The 22,203-nt window shown below is 45.4% G+C and overlaps 1 protein-coding gene across 1 annotated transcript in view; it reads left to right on the top strand.

Moving 5' to 3' along the window:
- The window catches only part of LOC138852454 (probable glutamate receptor), a 234,986-nt gene that overhangs the window by 47,636 nt on the left and 165,147 nt on the right, over nt 1-22,203 (top strand). Inside the window, exon 5 of the mRNA XM_070083128.1 lies at nt 2,943-3,033. Coding sequence (XP_069939229.1) covers nt 2,943-3,033 — 91 coding nt within the window. The remainder of the gene's footprint in view (nt 1-2,942; nt 3,034-22,203) is intronic.

The following is a 22,203-nucleotide window of genomic DNA, read 5'->3' as shown; positions in this document are numbered from 1 at the left end:
GCAATATAGAACTATGCCCTTCGGTTTGGTAACTGCCTGTGCTACCTACGTGAGACTGATGAGAAAGGTCTTGGGTAATATGCCAAATGTTTCAGTTTATTTTGATAACATTTACCTAATGACATCTACGTGGGGCGAACATATCCAAACATTAACATCAGTTTTGCGTAGGTTAAGCTCACATGGCCTCACTGCCAAGCCGAAGAAATGCTTCCTTGGGTATAACAAGATTAGATATCTTGGACTGATACTTTCTAATAACTCTCTGCAGCCTCTCCCCAGTAAAATCAAAGCTTTATTAGAATTTAAATTCCCCAAAACCAAGAAGCTCATGCGTAGCTTTCTTGGTTCTGTAAATTTTTATGCACGGTTTATCCCGAACCTTACTGATCTTACAGGCATCTTATCCGACTTCCTTAAAAAGTCTGTGAAGGAACCTCTTGAACTTTCCGACGTAGCTCGGGAAAAGTTTAATGAGATTAAAAGCATCTTTTCGAAAGAATCTATACTTAAGATTCTAGATATTAATAAAACATTTTGTTTGAGAACTAATGCCTCCAATACTGGCTTAGGTGCAGTGCTACTACAATACCATGATGGTACTCCCTTCCCTGTATGCTTCCTAAACCGGAAACTCCTTCCCGCAGAAACGAGATACTCCACTATAGAAAAGGAATGTTTAGCCCTTGTGTGGGGTATCTCCAAACTTAAATTTTATTTGCTGGGAAAAGAATTCATTTTAGAAACGGACCACAAACCTTTGATATACCCAGAAACTTTTAAGAGAACCTACAGTCGCCTCTTGAGGTGGACATTGGCACTCCAGGCTTTTAAGTTCCATATTGTGTATGTCAATGGTTCATCCAATTATTTCTCTGACTGGTTAAGTCGTGACAGTCAGTAGAAGATTTGTTGCCTTACACGACTTCCACATGTTAGAACTTTTTCCTGGCCTATTCTTCTTATACTCCTTGACTATAAGTCTTGGTATGGGGGAGTGTGAGGGAAAAGTTCAATAGATAGGAGTAGCGAGGGAATATATAGTAACAATAGTTTCATTGCCGGCTACTTGTTAAGGTAGGGTAAGTCCAGCTCCCGCTATTGCCGCCTTTTCTCCCCCACCCCTAAAGAGATAGTTTGATTGCCGGCTGCTTGTTAACGTAGGGTCAGTCTAGCTCCCACTATCCCTTCCCCTCCCTCTTCCCCCCCCCCCCCCCGAAAGGTGACGTGTGGGGCTCTGGTCAAACAGTAAATCACTCGACTCACAGCTCCCAACACTACTGTAAGTACATGCCTGCCTTGTATTCTAGTGGATTTATTGGTTGAAAGCTTCACTTTGGACCAATAATAAACTTAGTCTTTTCAGCCTTGCTCTAAGTTGACTGTTGTAATAATTACCACGTCTTTTAGGTATTGTACTTATCATGGAGAGTGATTATTTAAGCAGTGGATAACCTGTCTATCTTTTCAGCTTGGATGACAGGGTCACCTGTCAATCAACGAGAAGAACTGACGGAGACGGACTAACGTCCTGGAGACGTCCCATATTGGATTTAATTACCTGTGCACCTGTATGAAATTGCAGGACGTAACCCCACATCATTGCAGCGGTAAAGAACCTGCTTTCCTGTCATTGGGATAGAATGCTCACGGCGAGACTCTGTGAAGAACTAGCCGATGGTGCTCACCAACACCTGTGACCCGCCCCCCACATCAGCAACGGCTAAGATTTCAACAACACGAAGTGTCACCAACACCAGACACCCCAATATATATATTAGCGTTGAGTTCAAATGTTATTTTATTCATTTTATTTTTCATTTTTCTTTCAAATAGGATATACCTGTCATGTTTTATTGTTCAATGTTTGCTTTAATAAATAATAAAGTGTTTATCTTTGTTAATTATTATTTCGTTTTCTATTCATTAATTTTCCTGAGGAGGAGCCAGCTTTGGTAATACTGTCTGAAGTTATTACAAAGCTGAGTAAGCCTTCACACTCAGTGAGTTTTGTTTCTGTAACTGCTATGATGTCTGGGGACTTCTCATTGATTCTTTCTTGCCACTCCTCATATTTATTCGTTAATCCATCCGCATTTGTGTACCAAACCTTCTACTTCTGTTCCAATACTGTAACTGTGGTCCTGGGGGAATACTGGGGTTGGGAGAGCTGGAGCCCTGGTGGGGGGCTGTGGGAGGTTGCATTGGAGATGGAGGAAGAGCCCCCATAGGGGGTTTCTGTAGAGGTAGGGTTCGTGGTGCTGGGGGTGGGAACAGAGGGATCGGCGTGTGATTGTTGGTTTAGATTTTTCAGTTGCCTTGGGGGTGTCGTGGTTTGAGTCCTTCTGTGTGTGTGTATGTGTGTGTGTGTGTGTGTGTGTGTGTGTGTGTTTGTATCCACTTACATGTACTCACTTTTATGTGGTTACAGGCTTTAATCGTAGCTCGTGTCCTCTCCTCTCAACCTGTAGCTTGCCATGCTTACTCCCTTAAAGAGTCATGAGCACTATCGTACATGATGTTGCAACTGTTTATCGAACCTGTCTGCACCCTTTCTTCGTCTAGGTCAGGATCTGAAGAAATACTTCTTAACATTCCTTTGGCTCATCTGTCTCGTTAACTTCCATCTGCTTCCCGGGAAATCTATTTCCTGTCTCTCAAGTAGCCTTCCTCTGTCTATCCTGTGAATTATCTGCAACTCATGCCTGCGCCAGTTTCTTTAATTACATTGAATGAAATGTTTTCTTGCAGCGGAAGAAAATACAGTCCACTCATCCTTCTCTTTACTGTCTCACTTCTAATACTAAGTCATGGAAATGTAACAGGATTGTCAGACAAAGTTTGCCATCTCTGAACCTTTCTGGTAAACGTTTGTGAAACCATTTTCTCTCTTTTGGGTGAGTGTGTGTGTTAGTGTTAATATCAAAACATATATCTATCAGGTACAGCAATGTCCGGCCTCCTGATAGGATCTTTGGCGCTAAACTTACCAATGGGTCCTGGTCCGGTATGGTGGGTATGGTAATAAGAGAGGTAAGTGCAGTGTGGTAGAAACTTACTTAAATAAATAAACTTTCATTTACTTTAATCCCTAAAATAGGGATTAAAATAAACTAAGAATATACACACAGCGGTTACTTAAATAGGTACATGATTCGAGTCCTGGGAAGGGTTTCCCCTTTGACCATAGAACAATCTGAATTCTTTGAGGTATTGATTCAACAAGGTGATGGAAACATCCATTAGAGATCTTATCTATGTTGACAGGACAGCATCAAGCAATTGCTGGAGATTTAGTCGGCTGAACATTCATGTTGTGAATCTTATGTTCCACCTCATCCCAAAGGCGTATACCAAATTCTGACCCTACCATCTGCATGCCACAGCAAAAAATTTGATTTGTCAGACCAGGTGACGTTTTTCCAGTCTTCAACTGTCCAACGTAGGTGGGCCTGTGCCTACTGTAGCCTCAGTTTCCTTCTCTTGGCTGACAGAATGGTAACCTGGTGTGGGCTGCTGTTGTATCCCATCACGTCAAGGCTTGACATGTGTGTTAAGGGCTGATCTGAACTCTCTTCACACTGAACAGAAGACCACCACAATTCTGTCTTTACTTATCTATAGACGACCTCGGTTCTCTACAAACTGTTCATCAGACGACGTCAGTTCTCTACACACAGGTCAACAGACGACCATAGCAAGATCGCTAGCACACTCAAGCAGTACAGGTTTCCAATTCCCCGGCAAAGCTTGAATCATTATGGCGTGCTTCCTCAAGGCACCTGCTGTCCATGTTAACCCTTCAGTAAAATGGGTACATGGGTGTTAGGCGACTGGTGTGGGTCGCATCCTGGGACAAAATTCTTTTCACACGGATCGACAGAAGACTTAACAGTTACCTTTACACAGATCAACTTAACACTCAATTCTCTTCATTTCTTATATGAGCCAAGAGCTGATCTCACAGCCATTTTCAGTCCTAACACTTTTCAACTGAAGACCTCGCAACCCTCATTATTTCTCATGAGACGCAACTGTAGGTATTTATGAGACGCAACTGTAGATATTTAAGTTTCGTGCACGGCAGAGAGGAAGAACAGACATGTACTGTCGGAACCTCCCAAGGAAAAAGAAAAAGCTTATGTGGCAAGTGAAGAGAAGTAAAGAGCGAGTGAAGATGAGGAAAAAAGAAATGGAGTAAACAGGGGCGGTGAACAAATAATGGACTTCTACTAACGTTTCTTACTAAAGTAGATGTAGAAGGATCGTAAATTTCATGAGAGTAGACAAAATAACGGAGGAAATGGGCATCACTGCGAAAGTTAAAGGATGGAATGTATGCCTCTGTATATAGGCTCTCGACAGAAGAGGAGCGACAAGTATCTAGACATAAAGGTAATCCCTGATGGTGGATGGGATCAAGTTTAGTATGAGCTGCGAGAGAAGCTGAACAATGTTTCTGGTCGCTATAGTCTAGTTTCGGTAAAATTAGGGATCAATGCCATCCAAGAGTTTGACGATCCGTTCCCCATGAAAGTTGAGCGAGGGTTTTAAGAAGGTTCAGCCAGTTATGAGAAATTGCTTTCAGAGAGGTAATGTGAAGTTTCCAGGACAGCCGGCGATCAAACAGGTGGCAGAGAAATCTGTATCACTTTCAGATATACGGAAGCCATGCAAATACAACGGAGCATCAGAGACAACAGAACGTCTGGGGAAAGTGATTTGGTTCATTTTAGCTCCAGAAAATTTAAACCAGTGTGCAGTGGTCCAATGGGAAACACGACTGACAGCATACTGAGGTGATGCTGCTACTAGGCGACAATCAGCGCCTGCACAAGCTATACCATAGTCATCGACATAAAGTGATGACCAAATATTAGATGGGAGAACGGAGGCCAGATCATTTACAGCTAGTAGAAAAAAAGTGGGGCTAAGTACACATCCCTTAGGTACACCTTCAGCTTAGACAAAGTCCAGGAAAAGCGAAATATTAACCCGAACACAGACATGATTCTCAGATTAGAAGTTTACAAGAAAAAGTGAGAGACTGGCTCGGAGGCCTGATTAATGAGGTTGGGCCAAAATGTTGTATCTCCAAGTAGTGTCATGCCTTTTCAAGATCAAAAAAGACTGCTATAACCGAGTGGTTACTAACGTGGTTACTAACAATAGGAACATAGATATAAACCATACCACGGGCGGGATTTGAACCCGCAGTCAGAGAGTTTCAAAACTCCAGCCCGTCGCGTTAGCCACTGGACCAGCTAGCCACAATAAGATTCGTCCAACTAGGTATATTTCTACACCATAGGAAGGTTAGCATAGGCACCACTGTGACCACAAATGCAAGTTTTTACAGGCGAATCTCCAGCTAGCGTGGCCGTGACGAACTCTAGCTCAAGTCCCCTCAAAGCCGTTAACATGACTCACGAAATCCTAATGACACGAATGCAAACAAACCTTATCACGGGCGGGATTTGAACCCGCGGTCAGAGAGTCTCAAAACTCCAGACTGTCACGCTAGCTGGAGATTCGTTTGTAAAAACTTGCATTTGTGGTCACAGTGGTGCCTATGCTAACCTTCCTATGGTGTAGAAATATACCTAGTTGGACGAATCTTATTGTGGCTAGCTGGTCCAGTGGCTAACGCGACGGTCTGGAGTTTTGAGACTCTCTGACCGCGGGTTCAAATCCCGCCCGTGGTATGGTTTGTTTGCAATCGTGTCATTGCGATTTCGTGAGTCATGAGAACATATATATCTAAGCAGAGGAAGGAGTCAGTAGTGGAACGGCCCTTACGAAAACCAAATTGTCTAGTGGAGAGACTATTGTGTGTCTCTAAATACAGCACCGAACGTCTATATACTAGACGTTCCAAACTCCACTGGTAAGAACAATGGGACCATAGTGTGAGGCATCATGGCCCGAAGTACCTGGTGTACGAGAAGGCAGAACAACGGCAGTTTTCCATTGCTGGGGAAGAACCTGTTGCGACCAAATAAGATTAAAAAGACATAAGAGGACTGCAAGGGCTGACGGATGTAAATAATGAAGCATACGAATATGAATGCCATCAGACCAGCTGTCGACGATCAGCAAGTGGTAAGTATAGACTCTAGTTCATTAGGCACATTATAAGATTTGTTTCTGCTAGAAGAAAGAGAAAGAAAGAAATGAGGGCATGGATGGAGCCATTGAGAGATACTGACAAAATGATTTCCAATCTCTGTGGCAATTTCAAAAGGTCTTGCAATGTTGACACTGGCAGGGGAGTACTTGACACTCAGTTTCCGTGCTTTTTTTTCAAACTGCATTCATAAACAAATATTGATCTATCTATAAGTAATATAGTGAGTGACAAGGATATATATGTGCAGTGACATAGTGAACTAAATTGTAGATAAGAGTAATCTTAATTATCCCCCAGTATAGCGTACAATATATAGTGTAGATAGGGGAATATCTTACAAGCGACTGGCACTAGCGAACTATTGCCAGAGGTCCAGTGAAGTGTTAATAACGGATAAGTAACTATTATAGTCATAAGAGATGAAACAAGTGGTGGTAGCATTGAGGTGCAGGGAATCACAGCATACATAAATTGAGCATACAACCGTTACCTCTACTAAACAGGAAATAATCTTTTCCTTAGAAGTGTAGGGGAAAGTTAGCATAGGCCTAGCTGCTGTGTGAATAATAAAACAATGATCCCAGTATAGCGCAGTGAAAAGTGTATTTTGAAAGAATACAGTGTATATCCTTGAGATAAACAGTGTACAGCACTACATAAAAGGAATTTAAATAATAATAATAATAATAGTAATAAAAATAATAGTGAAGTGTGGCAGTGTGGGTAAGTCCTGCCCGGCTCACACCCACCCTACACCCACCACCCACCCTATACCCACCACCCACCCTACACCCACCACCCACCCTATACCCACCACCCACCCTACACCACCACCCACATACTGCAAACTTGGTTCATATTAATACATCTTGCATATTACTGGCACCAGCAAGAGAAAGGTAAAGTGGAAATCAGTTTTCTTCCATGGCATACAGAGTGTAGTAGGATACAGACAGGATGTCAGCACAGCATATCTGTGGGACATGTAAAAAAATCCTTGGAAGGAAATCCAGAATCACATGCAATTTATGCTCTTCCAAACACCATATCTCTTGTACTAGACTAAATACAGCCTCAAAAAATGACCTCGAATTAGCAAGGTGCTTCTGGTTGTGCGATAAAGATGTAGAACTTTGGGCAGGTATCAGAAAGGTACTAAGGAGAGTAATAAATGATAAAAATAATCAAGAAAACAAGGATGACCTCTTGGATAGTCTACCAAAAATATATAAAACATGGGAGCAAGAGATAGTGTATCAAAAAATGCAGAATGCCCATACCACAACAGATATCTAGTCACCCACATGGTGCTAAGCCAGACCCATCCCCCAGTCATAGCACTAATACCCACAGTGCTGGTGCTGGCCCAGGCTCCCCCAGTCATAGCACTAATACCCACAGTGCTGGTGCTGGCCCAGGCCCAGGCCCAGCTGCTGGCCCAGGCTCAGCCCCCAGCCCCAGTGCTGACCCAGACCCAGCCCCCAGCCTTACTGCCAGCCCAGACTCTCCTAGGGACACTACCAAAACCACCACAAAAACAGTAAATATACAACCATCTAGAACCGTAAATATACAACCATCATTGCACAAGACCGTGGCCCACAGTACAGATGTTGGAGAGGAGTCTCCTCCTTCTTCCTCTACTGGGGAAAGTAGATGGAATCCAGGACGGGGTGGCCCTGGCTTGGATACTGAGGATTATAGTGCAGTCCCAGAACCTGCAGAAATTGACAACGCACCTCCCAACAGTTCTTAACCAAAGGTGAATTTGTGCAAATATTATGCTTGGGGCATCTGTAAGCATGTAATAACAGGGAAAAAAATGGGACATGCAACTTTGAACATCCCAAAAAATGTAGCGATCTCCTGTCTAAAGGAGTGTGTCGTTCTTCTTCCTGTACTTTCTTTCACCCAAAAATGTGCCACTCCTCGGTCCTCCAGAAGCAGTGTTACAACATCGACTGCCCTGCATACCATCTAAAAGGGACCAGGAGGCACAGACCCCACAAGACAAACAATAGTAGCTACGACAACCCAACTCCAGGTGATTTTTTAGTGGCAGGAAATGGAAAAAGAAAATGGAAGGAAATAACAAAAATAGTCCACCACCTCGGAGCCTTGTTGGACTGGAGGCGCAGCCAGTGGCCACCCATGGCCCTCCAGAATTACAGCTGCTGATGCCAATAACAAAATCCCCCCAACAAACACAGAATACAACCTCGTTCATATTTGCTAATATACAGGGCCTTAAGCCATCCACCAACAACAAAATACCTTTTATCAGTGGACTTCTAGAGGAGTCTAATGCAATGTTTGCAGCCTTCACAGAAATTCACACAAAAGATCACTTTGACAGTGAAATATGGATAAGTGGTTACAACCTTTTTAGATACAACAGAAAAAAACAGGCAACAAGGGGGGGTTGGCCTGTATGTCAAAGAGTCCCTTATCTGTACGGAGTTGCTGAACACCACAAATGAGGAAGTTTAAGTTCTATCAATAAAGATCGAGAACCAAAACCTTGTCATTGTGGTTGTATACAAGCCACCAGATGCAACCTCACAACAGTTCAAGGAACAGCTACTGAAAATTGATTACTGTTTGCAAAACCTTCCAGCTCCATCCCCAAACATCTTACTGCTTGGTGATTTCAACCTAAGGCATACAAAATGGAAGAATGTAGCAAATAATATTATAGCTGAAACAGTCCCCGGAGGTAGCGCAGATGAAAGGTCACACACCCATGAGCTACTAAGTCTCTGCGAAAAACACACCTTAAGCCAGCAGATAGTGGAGCCAACAAGACTAGAAAACACACTTGACCTTATCTTCACAAATAATGAGGACCTGATAAGAGACATAAGAATATCAAAAACAACTAATTCCGATCACAACCTAATCGAAGTCCAGATGTACATGCATAGGGGCCCTGATCAGCAGAATGCATGTACCTGTGAAGGTGTCTTCACAAAATACAACTTCAACAACAAGAACATTAACTGGGACCAGGTAAACCATGTCCTGAACGAAACATGTTGGGAAGATGTCTTAAATGACATGGATCCAAACCAGTGCCTTGAAAGGATCAACTTCCTGGTAGCCGAAGCATGTTCTAGGCATATTCCCCTAAAAAAGAAGAAGAGCAGGATTAAACTGGAGAGAGAAAGACGCTCCCTCTACAGAAGACGACGAAGAGTCACTGAGCTCCTCGGGAGTGCTAGAATATCTGATACACGAAAGGAGGCACTGACCAGGGAAGTGGAAACTATCGAACTTAAGTTAAATGACTCTTACAGGAACCAGGAGAGGCAGGAGGAGCTTAGAGCTATTAGTGAAATTGAAAGAAATTCAAAATATTTCTTTTCATATGCCAAAAACAAGGCAAATATCACATCTAGTATCGGGCCCTTACTCAGACAGGATGGGACTTACACAGATGACAACAAGGAAATGAGTGAAATATTGAAATCCCAGTACGACTCTGTGTTTAGTGAACCACTAATTGGTCTGAGGATCGACGACCCAAATGATTTCTTCATGAATGAGCCTCAAAACTCCATAAATGTATGCCAGATTTCCGACATTACCCTAACTCCAATAGATTTCGAAAAAGCCATTGACAACATGCCTATGCACTCAGCCCCGGGCCCAGACTCGTGGAACTCTGTTTTCATTAAGAACTGCAAGAAACCCCTCTCGCGTGCCCTAAGTACACTATGGAGGAGGAGCTTGGACATGGGTGAAATTCCACAGTCACTTAAAACAACGGATATAGCCCCACTCCATAAAGGTGGCAGCAAAGCATTAGCTAAGAACTGTAGACCAATAGCTCTGACGTCCCACTTCATAAAAATCTTTGAAAGAGTGCTAAGAAGCAGGATTGCAAATCACCTGGATTCCCAAAATCTGCACAATCCAGGGCAACATGGGTTCAGGGCAGGTCGCTCCTGCCTCTCACAACTACTGGATCACTATGACATGGCCTTGGATGCACTGGAAGAAAATCAGAATGCAGATGTAATATACACAGACTTAGCAAAAGCATTTGACAAATGCGATCATGGCGTAATAGCCCATAAAATAAGTGCTAAAGGAATAACTGGGAAAGTGGGGAGATGGATCTTCAACTTCCTAACAAATCGAACACAAAGAGTAGTGGTCAACAGAGTTAAATCGGAGGCTCTGTTCCACAAGGCACAGTACTCGCCCCCATCTTATTCCTTATCCTCATATCAGACATAAACAGAGATATACACCACAGCACCGTATCATCCTTTGCGGATGATACTAGGATCTGCATGAAGCTGTCATCTGCTGAGGACGCAGTTAACCTCCAAGAAGATATAAACAAAGTTTTCCAGTGGGCAACGGTAAACAATATGATGTTCAATGAGGACAAATTCCTACTACTCTGTTATGGAAAACTGGAGGAGATAATAACTAGAACAGAGTATAGTACTGACTCCGGCCATACAATAGAGCGGAAAAATAATGTAAGGGACCTGGGAGTAGTAATGTCTGAGGATCTCACTTTCAAGGATCACAACAGTGCCACGATTGCACGTACAAAGAAAATGATAGGATGGATAATGAGAACTTTCAAAACGAGAGATGCCAAGCCAATGATGATCCTTTTCAAATCACTTGTTCTCTCTAGGCTGGAATAGTGCTGTACATTAACATCTCCATTCAAAGCAGGTGAAATCGCAGATCTAGAGAGTGTACAGAGATCCTTTACTGCACGTATAAGTTCTGTCAAGCACCTTAACTACTGGGAACACTTAGAAGCACTTGACTTGTACTCCCTGGAACGCAGGAGGGAGAGATATATCATAATCTACACTTGGAAAATCTTGGAAGGAATGGTCCCAAATCTGCACACAGAAATCACTCCCTACGAAAGTGAAAGACTGGGCAGGCGATGCAAAATGCCCCCGATAAAAAGTAGGGGCGCCATTGGTACACTAAGGGAAAACACCATAAGTGTCCGGGGCCCGAAACTGTTCAACAGCCTCCCATCAAGCATTAGGGGAATTGCCAATAAGCCCCTGGCTGCCTTCAACAGAGAGCTGGACAGATACCTAAAGTCAGTGCCGGATCAGCCGGGATGTGGCTCGTGCGTTGGACTGCGTGCGGCCAGCAGTAACAGCCTAGTTGATCAGGCCCTGATCCATCGGGAGGCCTGGTCATGGACCGGGCCGCGGGGGCGTTGATCCCCGGAATAACCTCCAGGTAACCTCCAGGTATAGAGGTAGCCGAATTAACAGTAGAAACATAATCCCTCCAACAAGTGAGTTTAGCTTCACTGATGACAGAATGGGCAACCGCCCTCGCCCACTAAAATGAGAGTCACTTTGTGGTCCTGTTGTAACGATATCGTCTCCATGCAGCACGTTTCAAATTTACCGCAAGAGTACAAGCAGACCATTAACACACGCATTTCTGATAGTGTCTACTCTAGGTTTGAAGAACTGAATGTGATTTCCGCTGTTAAAATAGAGGTCAAAATTTTTTGTAATAGCTCATGAATGGAGAACTAAGAAGGTTCCTCACTAAAAATAGTTGGACGCAAGTAAAGGTCACAGTTCGCAGGTTCAAATTGCCAATATGGGCTTCCAGAAGGACGAAAATACGAATGGGAAGTCAGGAGCATAGGAAAATTTTCGCTGTCATGTAAATCTGGGAGCACAGACCAGGTAAAGCCAAGTGCAGTTGAGTAGGAACAGACTGAGAGATCAATGCAAATGTCAAAATGGGTGGGAGTACGGTATTTATAACATGGAGGGTAAAAGAATTGATAAGAGCCTCTAACAGACCGCCAAGAGAGTCACAGTGAGACCCTTCCCCCAGAGGAAATGAGCATTAAAATCACCTAATAAGAGAAGAGGCGGTAGTAACGAAGATACCAGAAATGCAACATCTGGAATAGATAATGCTTGAAAAGGAGAAAAAGACAAAGAACAGTCTGTATACTGCTTGCTCAAATAGATGCTGCAGTGTAATGCAACGAAGTACGAACACAGATCTGATGGTGTGTTATATCGGTACTTACAGGAAGTGTACTTTCATTAAAAGTTCCACTGCGAAAAGGATCAGACGAATTCAATAGAATATAGCCTGAGACGTGATGGATAACAGCGCAGCGCAATTTACGTTCTTGGAAAAAGACACAAACAGGGAAAAATTGGGAAAGCAACACCTGAAGCTCACTCCGATTACCCTTGAGGCCTCGAACATTCCACTGATTTACTAGTAACTCGATCGCTAGTGCACTCAGCTCACACACTGAGGTCCAGGGTTTGAATCTCCTCTGGTACGGCTAGAAAATATTAGGGACAGGAGGACAGGAGCCATAGTAGGGAAACAAGTGTAGTCAAAGATAAGATAAAACCAATATTGCAAACTAGAAATACCGCAGGAAATAGCAAACAAGAGGACTCCAATAGCAATAGTGAGGATAAATTACCAAAAACAACTGGTGGGAGCTCCATTGTTGGTGCTAGGGAGGATAGGAATAAGACAGGGAAACATGCACCAACAGGGAATACAGTCACAGAAACCCAAGGCAAACGGAAACCAAGCCTGTGCACATACTATGCACTTGGTATCTGCTGGCATGGGAAATCTGGAAAAACAGATGGGACATGCAACTATGACCACCCTAGAAAATGTCATGTCCATATGACAACAGGAAAATGCAAACTCCCTTCCTGTAAGCTTTTTCACCCTGAAATGTGTACCTCTTCAGTACAGGAAAGACTGTGCTATAACTTAAATTGCCAGGCATACCATCTAAAGGGGACAAAAAGATACAAAACATCCAGGCCATGGGAAAACCTGGGTAGCCACAGCCACTCAAGAGGGAGAGGTTTTTTAGTGCCAGGAAGGAAAAAAAACTGGCAGGAAATGGCAGAAATCGTACACCAAATCCAGTCATTCCTGGAGTGGAACCACAGTCGATGGCCTCCACTCCAAACCAACAGATACAGATACTAATGCCGGAAAAAAAATCCCCCCCAGTACCAACAATACCACCAGTCCGATAACATTCTTCTTTGCAAATATACAGGGTCTAAAGCCAGCAACAAACAACAAAATACCTTTCATCCGTGGACTGCTTGCAGAGGCAAAGGCAATGTTCGCGGCTTTCACTGAGACCCACATAAAGGATCACTTGGACAACGAAATATGGATCCCAGGTTACAACCTATACAGATGTGACAGAGTGAACAGGCAAAAGGGGGGGGTTGGCCTGTACATTGCAGAGTCACTTGTTTGCACAGAACTGCTTAATGCCTCAAATGATGTAGTGGAAGTTTTAGCAGTAAAGGTCGAGAACCAAAACCTAGTCATTGTGGTAGTCTACAAGCCTCCGGATGCAACTTCCCAGCAATTCCAGGAACAGCTGTTAAAAATTGACCACTGTCTGGAAAATCTTCCAGCTCCTGCACCCAACATCTTGCTCCTGGGGGATTTCAACTTAAGGCACCTAAAATGGAGGAATATAGCAAATAATATTGTTGCAGAAATAACACCAGGAGGCAGCTCTGATGAAAACTCACACTCACACGAGCTTTTAAATCTCTGCACAAAATTCAATTTAAACCAGCAAATAATAGAGCCTACTAGACTGGAGAATACACTAGACCTCATATTCACTAACAATGATGATCTGATAAGAAATGTCACCATATCAAAAACAATATACTCAGATCACAACATAATTGAGGTTCAGACATGTATGCGTGGAGCCCCAGACCGACAAAATGAGACTAGTCACGAGGGAGCATTCACCAAATTCAACTTCAATAACAAAAACATAAAGTGGGACCAAGTAAACCAAGTCCTAACCGATATAAGCTGGGAAGATATACTAAGCAACACAGACCCAAACTTATGCCTAGAACAGATTAACTCGGTGGCACTCGATGTATGCACAAGGCTTATTCCTCTAAGAAAAAGGAGGAGTAGATGTAAAATAGAAAGAGACAGGCGCTCCCTTTACAGGCGACGGAAAAGAATAACAGAGCGGCTAAAAGAGGTCAATATATCTGAAATGCGCAGGGAGACACTGGTCAGAGAAATAGCAAGCATCGAACTTAAGCTAAAAGAATCCTTTAGGAGTCAGGAATCGCGGGAAGAACTAAAAGCCATAAATGAAATCGAAAGAAACCCAAAGTATTTCTTCTCCTATGCCAAATCAAAATCGAGAACAACGTCCAGTATTGGGCCCCTACTTAAACAAGATGGGTCCTACACAGATGACAGCAAGGAAATGAGTGAGCTACTCAAGTCCCAATATGACTCAGTTTTTAGCAAGCCGCTAACCAGACTGAGAGTCGAAGATCAAAATGAATTTTTTATGAGAGAGCCACAAAATTTGATTAACACAAGCCTATCCGATGTTATCCTGACGCCAAATGACTTCGAACAGGCGATAAATGACATGCCCATGCACTCTGCCCCAGGGCCAGACTCATGGAACTCTGTGTTCATCAAGAACTGCAAGAAGCCCCTATCACGAGCCTTTTCCATCCTATGGAGAGGGAGCATGGACACGGGGGTCGTCCCACAGTTACTAAAAACAACAGACATAGCCCCACTCCACAAAGGGGGCAGTAAAGCAACAGCAAAGAACTACAGACCAATAGCACTAACATCCCATATCATAAAAATCTTTGAAAGGGTCCTAAGAAGCAAGATCACCACGCATCTAGAAACCCATCAGTTACACAACCCAGGGCAACATGGGTTTAGAACAGGTCGCTCCTGTCTGTCTCAACTATTGGACCACTACGACAAGGTCCTAAATGCACTAGAAGACAAAAAGAATGCAGATGTAATATATACAGACTTTGCAAAAGCCTTCGACAAGTGTGACCATGGCGTAATAGCGCACAAAATGCGTGCTAAAGGAATAACAGGAAAAGTCGGTCGATGGATCTATAATTTCCTCACTAACAGAACACAGAGAGTAGTCGTCAACAGAGTAAAGTCCGAGGCAGCTACGGTGAAAAGCTCTGTTCCACAAGGCACAGTACTCGCTCCCATCTTGTTCCTCATCCTTATATCCGACATAGACAAGGATGTCAGCCACAGCACCGTGTCTTCCTTTGCAGATGACACCCGAATCTGCATGACAGTGTCTTCCATTGCAGACACTGCAAAGCTCCAGGCAGACATCAACCAAATCTTTCAGTGGGCTGCAGAAAACAATATGAAGTTCAACGATGAGAAATTTCAATTACTCAGATATGGTAAACATGAGGAAATTAAATCGTCATCAGAGTACAAAACAAATTCTGGCCACAAAATAGAGCGAAACACCAACGTCAAAGACCTGGGAGTGATCATGTCGGAGGATCTCACCTTCAAGGACCATAACATTGTATCAATCGCATCTGCTAGAAAAATGACAGGATGGATAATGAGAACCTTCAAAACTAGGGAGGCCAAGCCCATGATGACACTCTTCAGGTCACTTGTTCTATCTAGGCTGGAATATTGCTGCACACTAACAGCACCTTTCAAGGCAGGTGAAATTGCCGACCTAGAAAATGTACAGAGAACTTTCACGGCGCGCATAACGGAGATAAAACACCTCAATTATTGGGAGCGCTTGAGGTTCCTAAACCTGTATTCCCTGGAACGCAGGAGGGAGAGATACATGATTATATACACCTGGAAAATCCTAGAGGGACTAGTACCGAACTTGCACACGAAAATCACTCATTACGAAAGCAAAAGACTTGGCAGACGATGCACCATCCCCCCAATGAAAAGCAGGGGTGTCACTAGCACGTTAAGAGACCATACAATAAGTGTCAGGGGCCCGAGACTGTTCAACTGCCTCCCAGCACACATAAGGGGGATTACCAACAGACCCCTGGCAGTCTTCAAGCTGGCACTGGACAAGCACCTAAAGTCAGTTCCTGATCAGCCGGGCTGTAGCTCGTATGTTGGTTTGCGTGCAGCCAGCAGCAACAGCCTGGTTGATCAGGCTCTGATCCACCAGGAGGCCTGGTCTCAGACCGGGCCGCGGGGGCGTTGACCCCCGGAACTCTCTCCAGGTAAACTCCAGGTAATAAGACAACTGCTGTCCCTGTCCCAGTTCACCCACCAGTTTAAAATGGGTACCTGGGTGTTATTCAACTGGTGAGGGTAGCATCCTGGTACAAAACTGACCTAATTTGATGAAATGCTCAGTATAGCAAGGAGCTTTCTACATAGTAGTATGTCACTGATGTCAGCCATGGTCTGCATACCTTGTACATGTACTTGTAGTAAATAAAGATATTATTATTATTATTATTATTATTATTATTATTATTATTATTATTATTATTATTATTATTATTATTATTATTATTATTATTATGAAGCAGTAGGTGTCTACGGACAAGGGGGTTAGTAAAGTTTACATGTGAAGGTTGTGGATAATGAGTGAGCAGCGAAGGATTGGAACGCTGTGAAGAAAGGAGTTTAGTAGATGTTTTAGAAAAGTGAGAAAGAGGAGGAATGATGGGAAGTAGATCGGTGTCCATCATTAGCTTTGTGTTCTCAATATATTCGAATGGCTCGGAGGGCGTTTAAATTTGTAGTGGGAGGAAGGCGGGGTTGGGATCGTCCTAGGAATGGTTAGAAGGGGGAGGCAAAGGAGGTTTTGTGTGCGAAGGGAATAAACTTCCAGGAAGCGTGCATGAGCATGTTAGATGAGAGCAAGTGGTGGTAAATGATTTTTATAACTTGACGTGCTGATGGAGTTTGAGCAGTGTATAATTTAGGAAAGGATACAGCAAAACCGGGAACACAGTCGTGAGTCCTGGAGGAGGAAATACAGCACTTGCACTCTGAAGGAGGGGTCGAGATATGTTGCAGTTTTTGATCAGTAGTGTTGAAATGCCTCTGGCAAGACAGTGATGGGGAGAGTGACACTGATAGTGCTTCTTTCTTCGGATCACCCTGCCTCGGTGGTCACCCTGCCTCGGTGGTCACCCTGCCTCGGTGGTCACCCTGCATCGGTGGTCACCCTGCATCGGTGGTCACCCTGCCTCGGTGGTCACCCTACCTCGGTGGTCACCCTGCCTCGGTGGTCACCCTGCCTCGGTGGTCACCCTGCCTCGGTGGTCACCCTGCATCGGTGGTCACCCTGCCTCGGTGGTCACCCTGCCTCGGTGGTCACCCTGCCTCGGTGGTCACCCTGCATCGGTGGTCACCCTGCCTCGGTGGTCACCCTGCCTCGGTGGTCACCCTGCCTCGGTGGTCACCCTGCCTCGGTGGTCACCCTGCCTCGGTGGTCACCCTGCATCGGTGGTCACCCTGCCTCGGTGGTCACCCTGCCTCGATGGTCACATTGCCTCGGTGGTCACCCTGCCTCGGTGGTCACCCTGCCTCGATGGTCACATTGCCTCGGTGGTCACCCTGCCTCGGTGGTCACCCTACCTCGGTGGTCACCCTACCTCGGTGGTCACCCTGCCTCGGTGGTCACCCTGCCTCGGTGGTCACCCTGCCTCGGTGGTCACCCTGCCTCGGTGGTCACCCTGCCTCGGTGGTCACCCTGCATCGGTGGTCACCCTGCCTCGGTGGTCACCCTGCCTCGATGGTCACATTGCCTCGGTGGTCACCCTGCCTCGGTGGTCACCCTGCCTCGATGGTCACATTGCCTCGGTGGTCACCCTGCCTCGGTGGTCACCCTACCTCGGTGGTCACCCTACCTCGGTGGTCACCCTGCCTCGGTGGTCATCCTGCCTCGGTGGTCACCCTGCCTCGGTGGTCACCCTGCCTCGGTGGTCACCCTGCCTCGGTGGTCACCCTGCCTCGGTGGTCACCCTGCCTCGGTGGTCACCCTGCCTTGGTGGTCACCCTGCGTCGATGGTCACCCTGCCTCGGTGGTCACCCTGCCTCGGTGGTCACCCTGCTTCCGTGGTCACCCTGCCTCTGTGGGCATCCTGCCTCGGTGGTCACCCTGCCTCGGTGGTCACCCTGCCTCGGTGGTCATCCTGCCTCGGTGGTCATCCTGCCTCGGTGGTCACACTGCCTCGGTGGTCACCCTGCCTCGGTGGTCACCCTGCCTCGGCGGTCACCCTGCCTCGGTGGTCACCCTGCCTCGGTGGTCACCCTGCCTCGGTGGTCATCCTGCTTCCGTGGTCACCCTGCCTCGATGGTCACCCTGCCTCGGTGGTCACCCTGCCTCGGTGATCACCCTGCCTCGGTGGTCACCCTGCCTCGGTGGTCACCCTGCCTCGGTGGTCACCCTGCCTCGGTGGTCACCCTGCCTCGGTGGTCACCCTGCTTTCGTGGTCACCCTGCCTCGATGGTCACCCTGCCTCGGTGGTCATCCAGCCTCGGTGGTCACCCTGCCTCGGTGGTCACCCTGCCTCGGTGGTCACCCTGCCTCGGTGGTCATCCTGCCTCGGTGGTCACCCTGCCTCGGTGGTCACCCTGCCTCGGTGGTCACCCTGCCTCGGCGGTCACCCTGCCTCGGTGGTCATCCTGCCTCGGTGGTCACCCTGCCTCGGTGGTCACCCTGCCTCGGTGGTCACCCTGCCTCGGTGGTCATCCTGCCTCGGTGGTCATCCTGCTTCCGTGGTCACCCTGCCTCGATGGTCACCCTGCCTCGGTGGTCACCCTGCCTCGGTGGTCACCCTGCCTCGGTGGTCATCCTGCCTCGGTGGTCACCCTGCCTCGGTGGTCACCCTGCCTCGGTGATCACCCTGCCTCGGTGGTCACCCTGCCTCGGTGGTCACCCTGCCTCGGTGGTCACCCTGCCTCGGTGGTCACCCTGCTTCCGTGGTCACCCTGCCTCGATGGTCACCCTGCCTCGGTGGTCACCCTGCCTCGGTGGTCAACCTGCCGCGGTGGTCGCCCTGCCTCGGTGGTCACCCTGCCTCAGTGGTCACCCTGCCTCGGTGGTCACCCTGCCTCGGTGGTCACCCTGCCTCCGTGGCCACCCTGCCTCCGTGGCCACCCTGCCTCGGTGGTCACCCTGCCTCGGTGGTCACCTTGCCTCGTTGGTCACCCTGTCTTGGTGGTCACCCTGCCTCGGTGGTCACCCTGTCTCGGTTGTCACCCTGCCTCGGTGTTCACCCTGCCTCAGTGGGAAACGGCCAGTGTGTTTGTTCGTATCATATATATATATATATATATATATATATATATATATATATATATATATATATATATATATATATATGTATATATATATATATATATATATATATATATATATATATATATATATATATATATATATATATATATATATATATATATATATATATATATCAAGAACTGCAAGAAGCCCCTATCACGAGCCTTTTCCATCCTATGGAAAGGGAGCATGGACACGGGGGGTCGTCCCACAGTTACTAAAAACAACAGACATAGCCCCACTCCACAAAGGGGGCAGTAAAGCAACAGCAAAGAACTACAGACCGATAGCACTAACATCCCACATCATAAAAATCTTTGAAAGGGTCCTAAGAAGCAAGATCACCACCCATCTAGAAAGCCATCAGTTACACAACCCAGGGCAACATGGGTTTAGAACAGGTCGCTCCTGTCTGTCTCAACTATTGGATCACTACGACAAGGTCCTAAATGCACTAGAAGATAAAAAGAATGCAGATGTAATATATACAGACTTTGCAAAAGCCTTCGACAAGTGTGACCATGGCGTAATAGCGCACAAAATGCGTGCTAAAGGGATAACAGGAAAAGTCGGTCGATGGATCTATAATTTCCTCACTAACAGAACACAGAGAGTAGTCGTCAACAGAGTAAAGTCCGAGGCAGCTACGGTGAAAAGCTCTGTTCCACAGGGCACAGTACTCGCTCCCATCTTGCTCCTCATCCTCATATGCGACATAGACAAGGATGTCAGCCACAGCACCGTGTCTTCCTTTGCAGATGACACCCGAATCTGCATGACAGTGTCTTCCATTGCAGACACTGCAAGGCTCCAGGCGGACATCAACCGAATCTTTCAGTGGGCTGCAGAAAACAATATGAAATTCAACGAGGAGAAATTTCAATTACTCAGATATGGTAAACATGAGGAAATTAAATCTTCATCAGAGTACAAAACAAATTCTGGCCACAAAATAGAGCGAAACACCAACGTCAAAGACCTGGGAGTGATCATGTCGGAGGATCTCACCTTCAAGGACCATAACATTGTATCAATCGCATCTGCTAGAAAAATGACAGGATGGATAATGAGAACCTTCAAAACTAGGGATGCCAAGCCCATGATGACACTCTTCAGGTCACTTGTTCTATCTAGGCTGGAATATTGCTGCACACTAACAGCACCTTTCAAGGCAGGTGAAATTGCTGACCTAGAAAATGTACAGAGAACCTTCACGGCGCGCATAACGGAGATAAAACACCTCAATTACTGGGAGCACTTGAGGTTCCTGAAAATGTATTCCCTGGAACGCAGGCGGGAGAGATACATGATTATATACACCTGGAAAATCCTAGAGGGACTAGTACCGAACTTGCACACGAAAATCACTCACTACGAAAGCAAAAGACTTGGCAGACGATGCACCATCCCCCCAATGAAAAGCAGGGGTGTCACTAGCACGTTAAGAGACCATACAATAAGTGTCAGGGGCACGAGACTGTTCAACTGCCTCCCAGCATACATAAGGGGGATTACCAACAGACCCCTGGCAGTCTTCAAGCTGGCACTGGACAAACACCTAAAGTCGGTTCCTGACCAGCCAGGCTGTGGCTCGTACGTTGGTTTGCGTGCAGCCAGCAGCAACAGCCTGGTTGATCAGGCTCTGATCCACCAGGAGGCCTGGTCACAGACCGGGCCGCGGGGGCGTTGACCCCCGGAACTCTCTCCAGGTAAACTCCAGGTAATATAAATATAAATAAATATATATATATATATATATATATATATATATATATATATATATATATATATATATATATATATAAGCAAGTAATCTTTAGCTCAAGTACTTTCACACTTCTCAGTGCGTCATGAGGAGCTATGCAGTGTTACAAGACAGGAACTGAAGCAAGGGAAATTTTCTCACAGTAGCGCCTTGCGGATGTATCACCTGCTGCAGCTTCTCTCAGAATGTGGGACCAACGGTCGGTGCCGTCCCCACACCACCACCATCCCCCTACTCCCCATATGGGGTAGGAGGGTTTTTGAAATGCCAAGTATTAAGGAAATTAAAGATGTAATAGCCAGCCCCTAGATTTTTCTTTGACTTGAGAAAATACTTTTCTCATTGGATACTATATGTATGGAATGCTATTATTCTGTACAACCTTTTAAATTAATAAAAAAATGAATAAAATGGGAATGTACCCAGGGATATTCAGAAGTATCTCTTCCTAAATATTGTCTACTATCCTTCTCAGTGTTGGTTAGTATGCCTTGGGAATCTTCTATACCATTCCGATATTATTTCTATAATCCAAATTTCTACTTCTAATATCCTTCTAATATCCCGTAATCTTGTGTACCTGTCAATGTATGGGGCATTAACAGATAAATGCGTTATATAACCAATCCCAACTGACATAGCATGAAGTTTTGGTGTGTAGACATAAGTTGAGTGTCACCAATCCATCATGAAACCACATGGCATAATGAGCAATTCTGTGACTTTGTATAGCATTGTTGTCTAAGAGTGTGTACAATAGACCTTACTAAATAACTATCCAGCTTGTATAACCCATAATTTGAGTTATATACTCTATTCCTGTCATGCTTCAAGGGAGAAGATTCAATGACGTTTCTTTCCATGACAGAACTGTGGTGTGGGGTTGGTACCGACCATTGGTCCCACATTCTGAGAGAAGATATGGCCGGTGACAGACCCACATTGCTCTGCTCTGAGAAAACTTCCCATGCTTCAGTTGCTGCCTTGCAACATTGCATAGCTGCTGATGACGCACTGAGAAGTGTGAAAGTACTTGAGCTAAAGATTTCCACTCCCCGTGGCTTCTCTTGTGTGTGTATATATTATATATATATATATATATATATATATATATATATATATATATATATATATATATATATATATATATATATATAT

Source organism: Cherax quadricarinatus, chromosome 9 (genome assembly GCF_038502225.1).
Source record: "Cherax quadricarinatus isolate ZL_2023a chromosome 9, ASM3850222v1, whole genome shotgun sequence".
In the NCBI taxonomy this organism is placed as follows: Eukaryota; Metazoa; Arthropoda; class Malacostraca; order Decapoda; family Parastacidae; genus Cherax; species Cherax quadricarinatus.
This window is presented reverse-complemented; position numbering and strand designations above follow the sequence as displayed.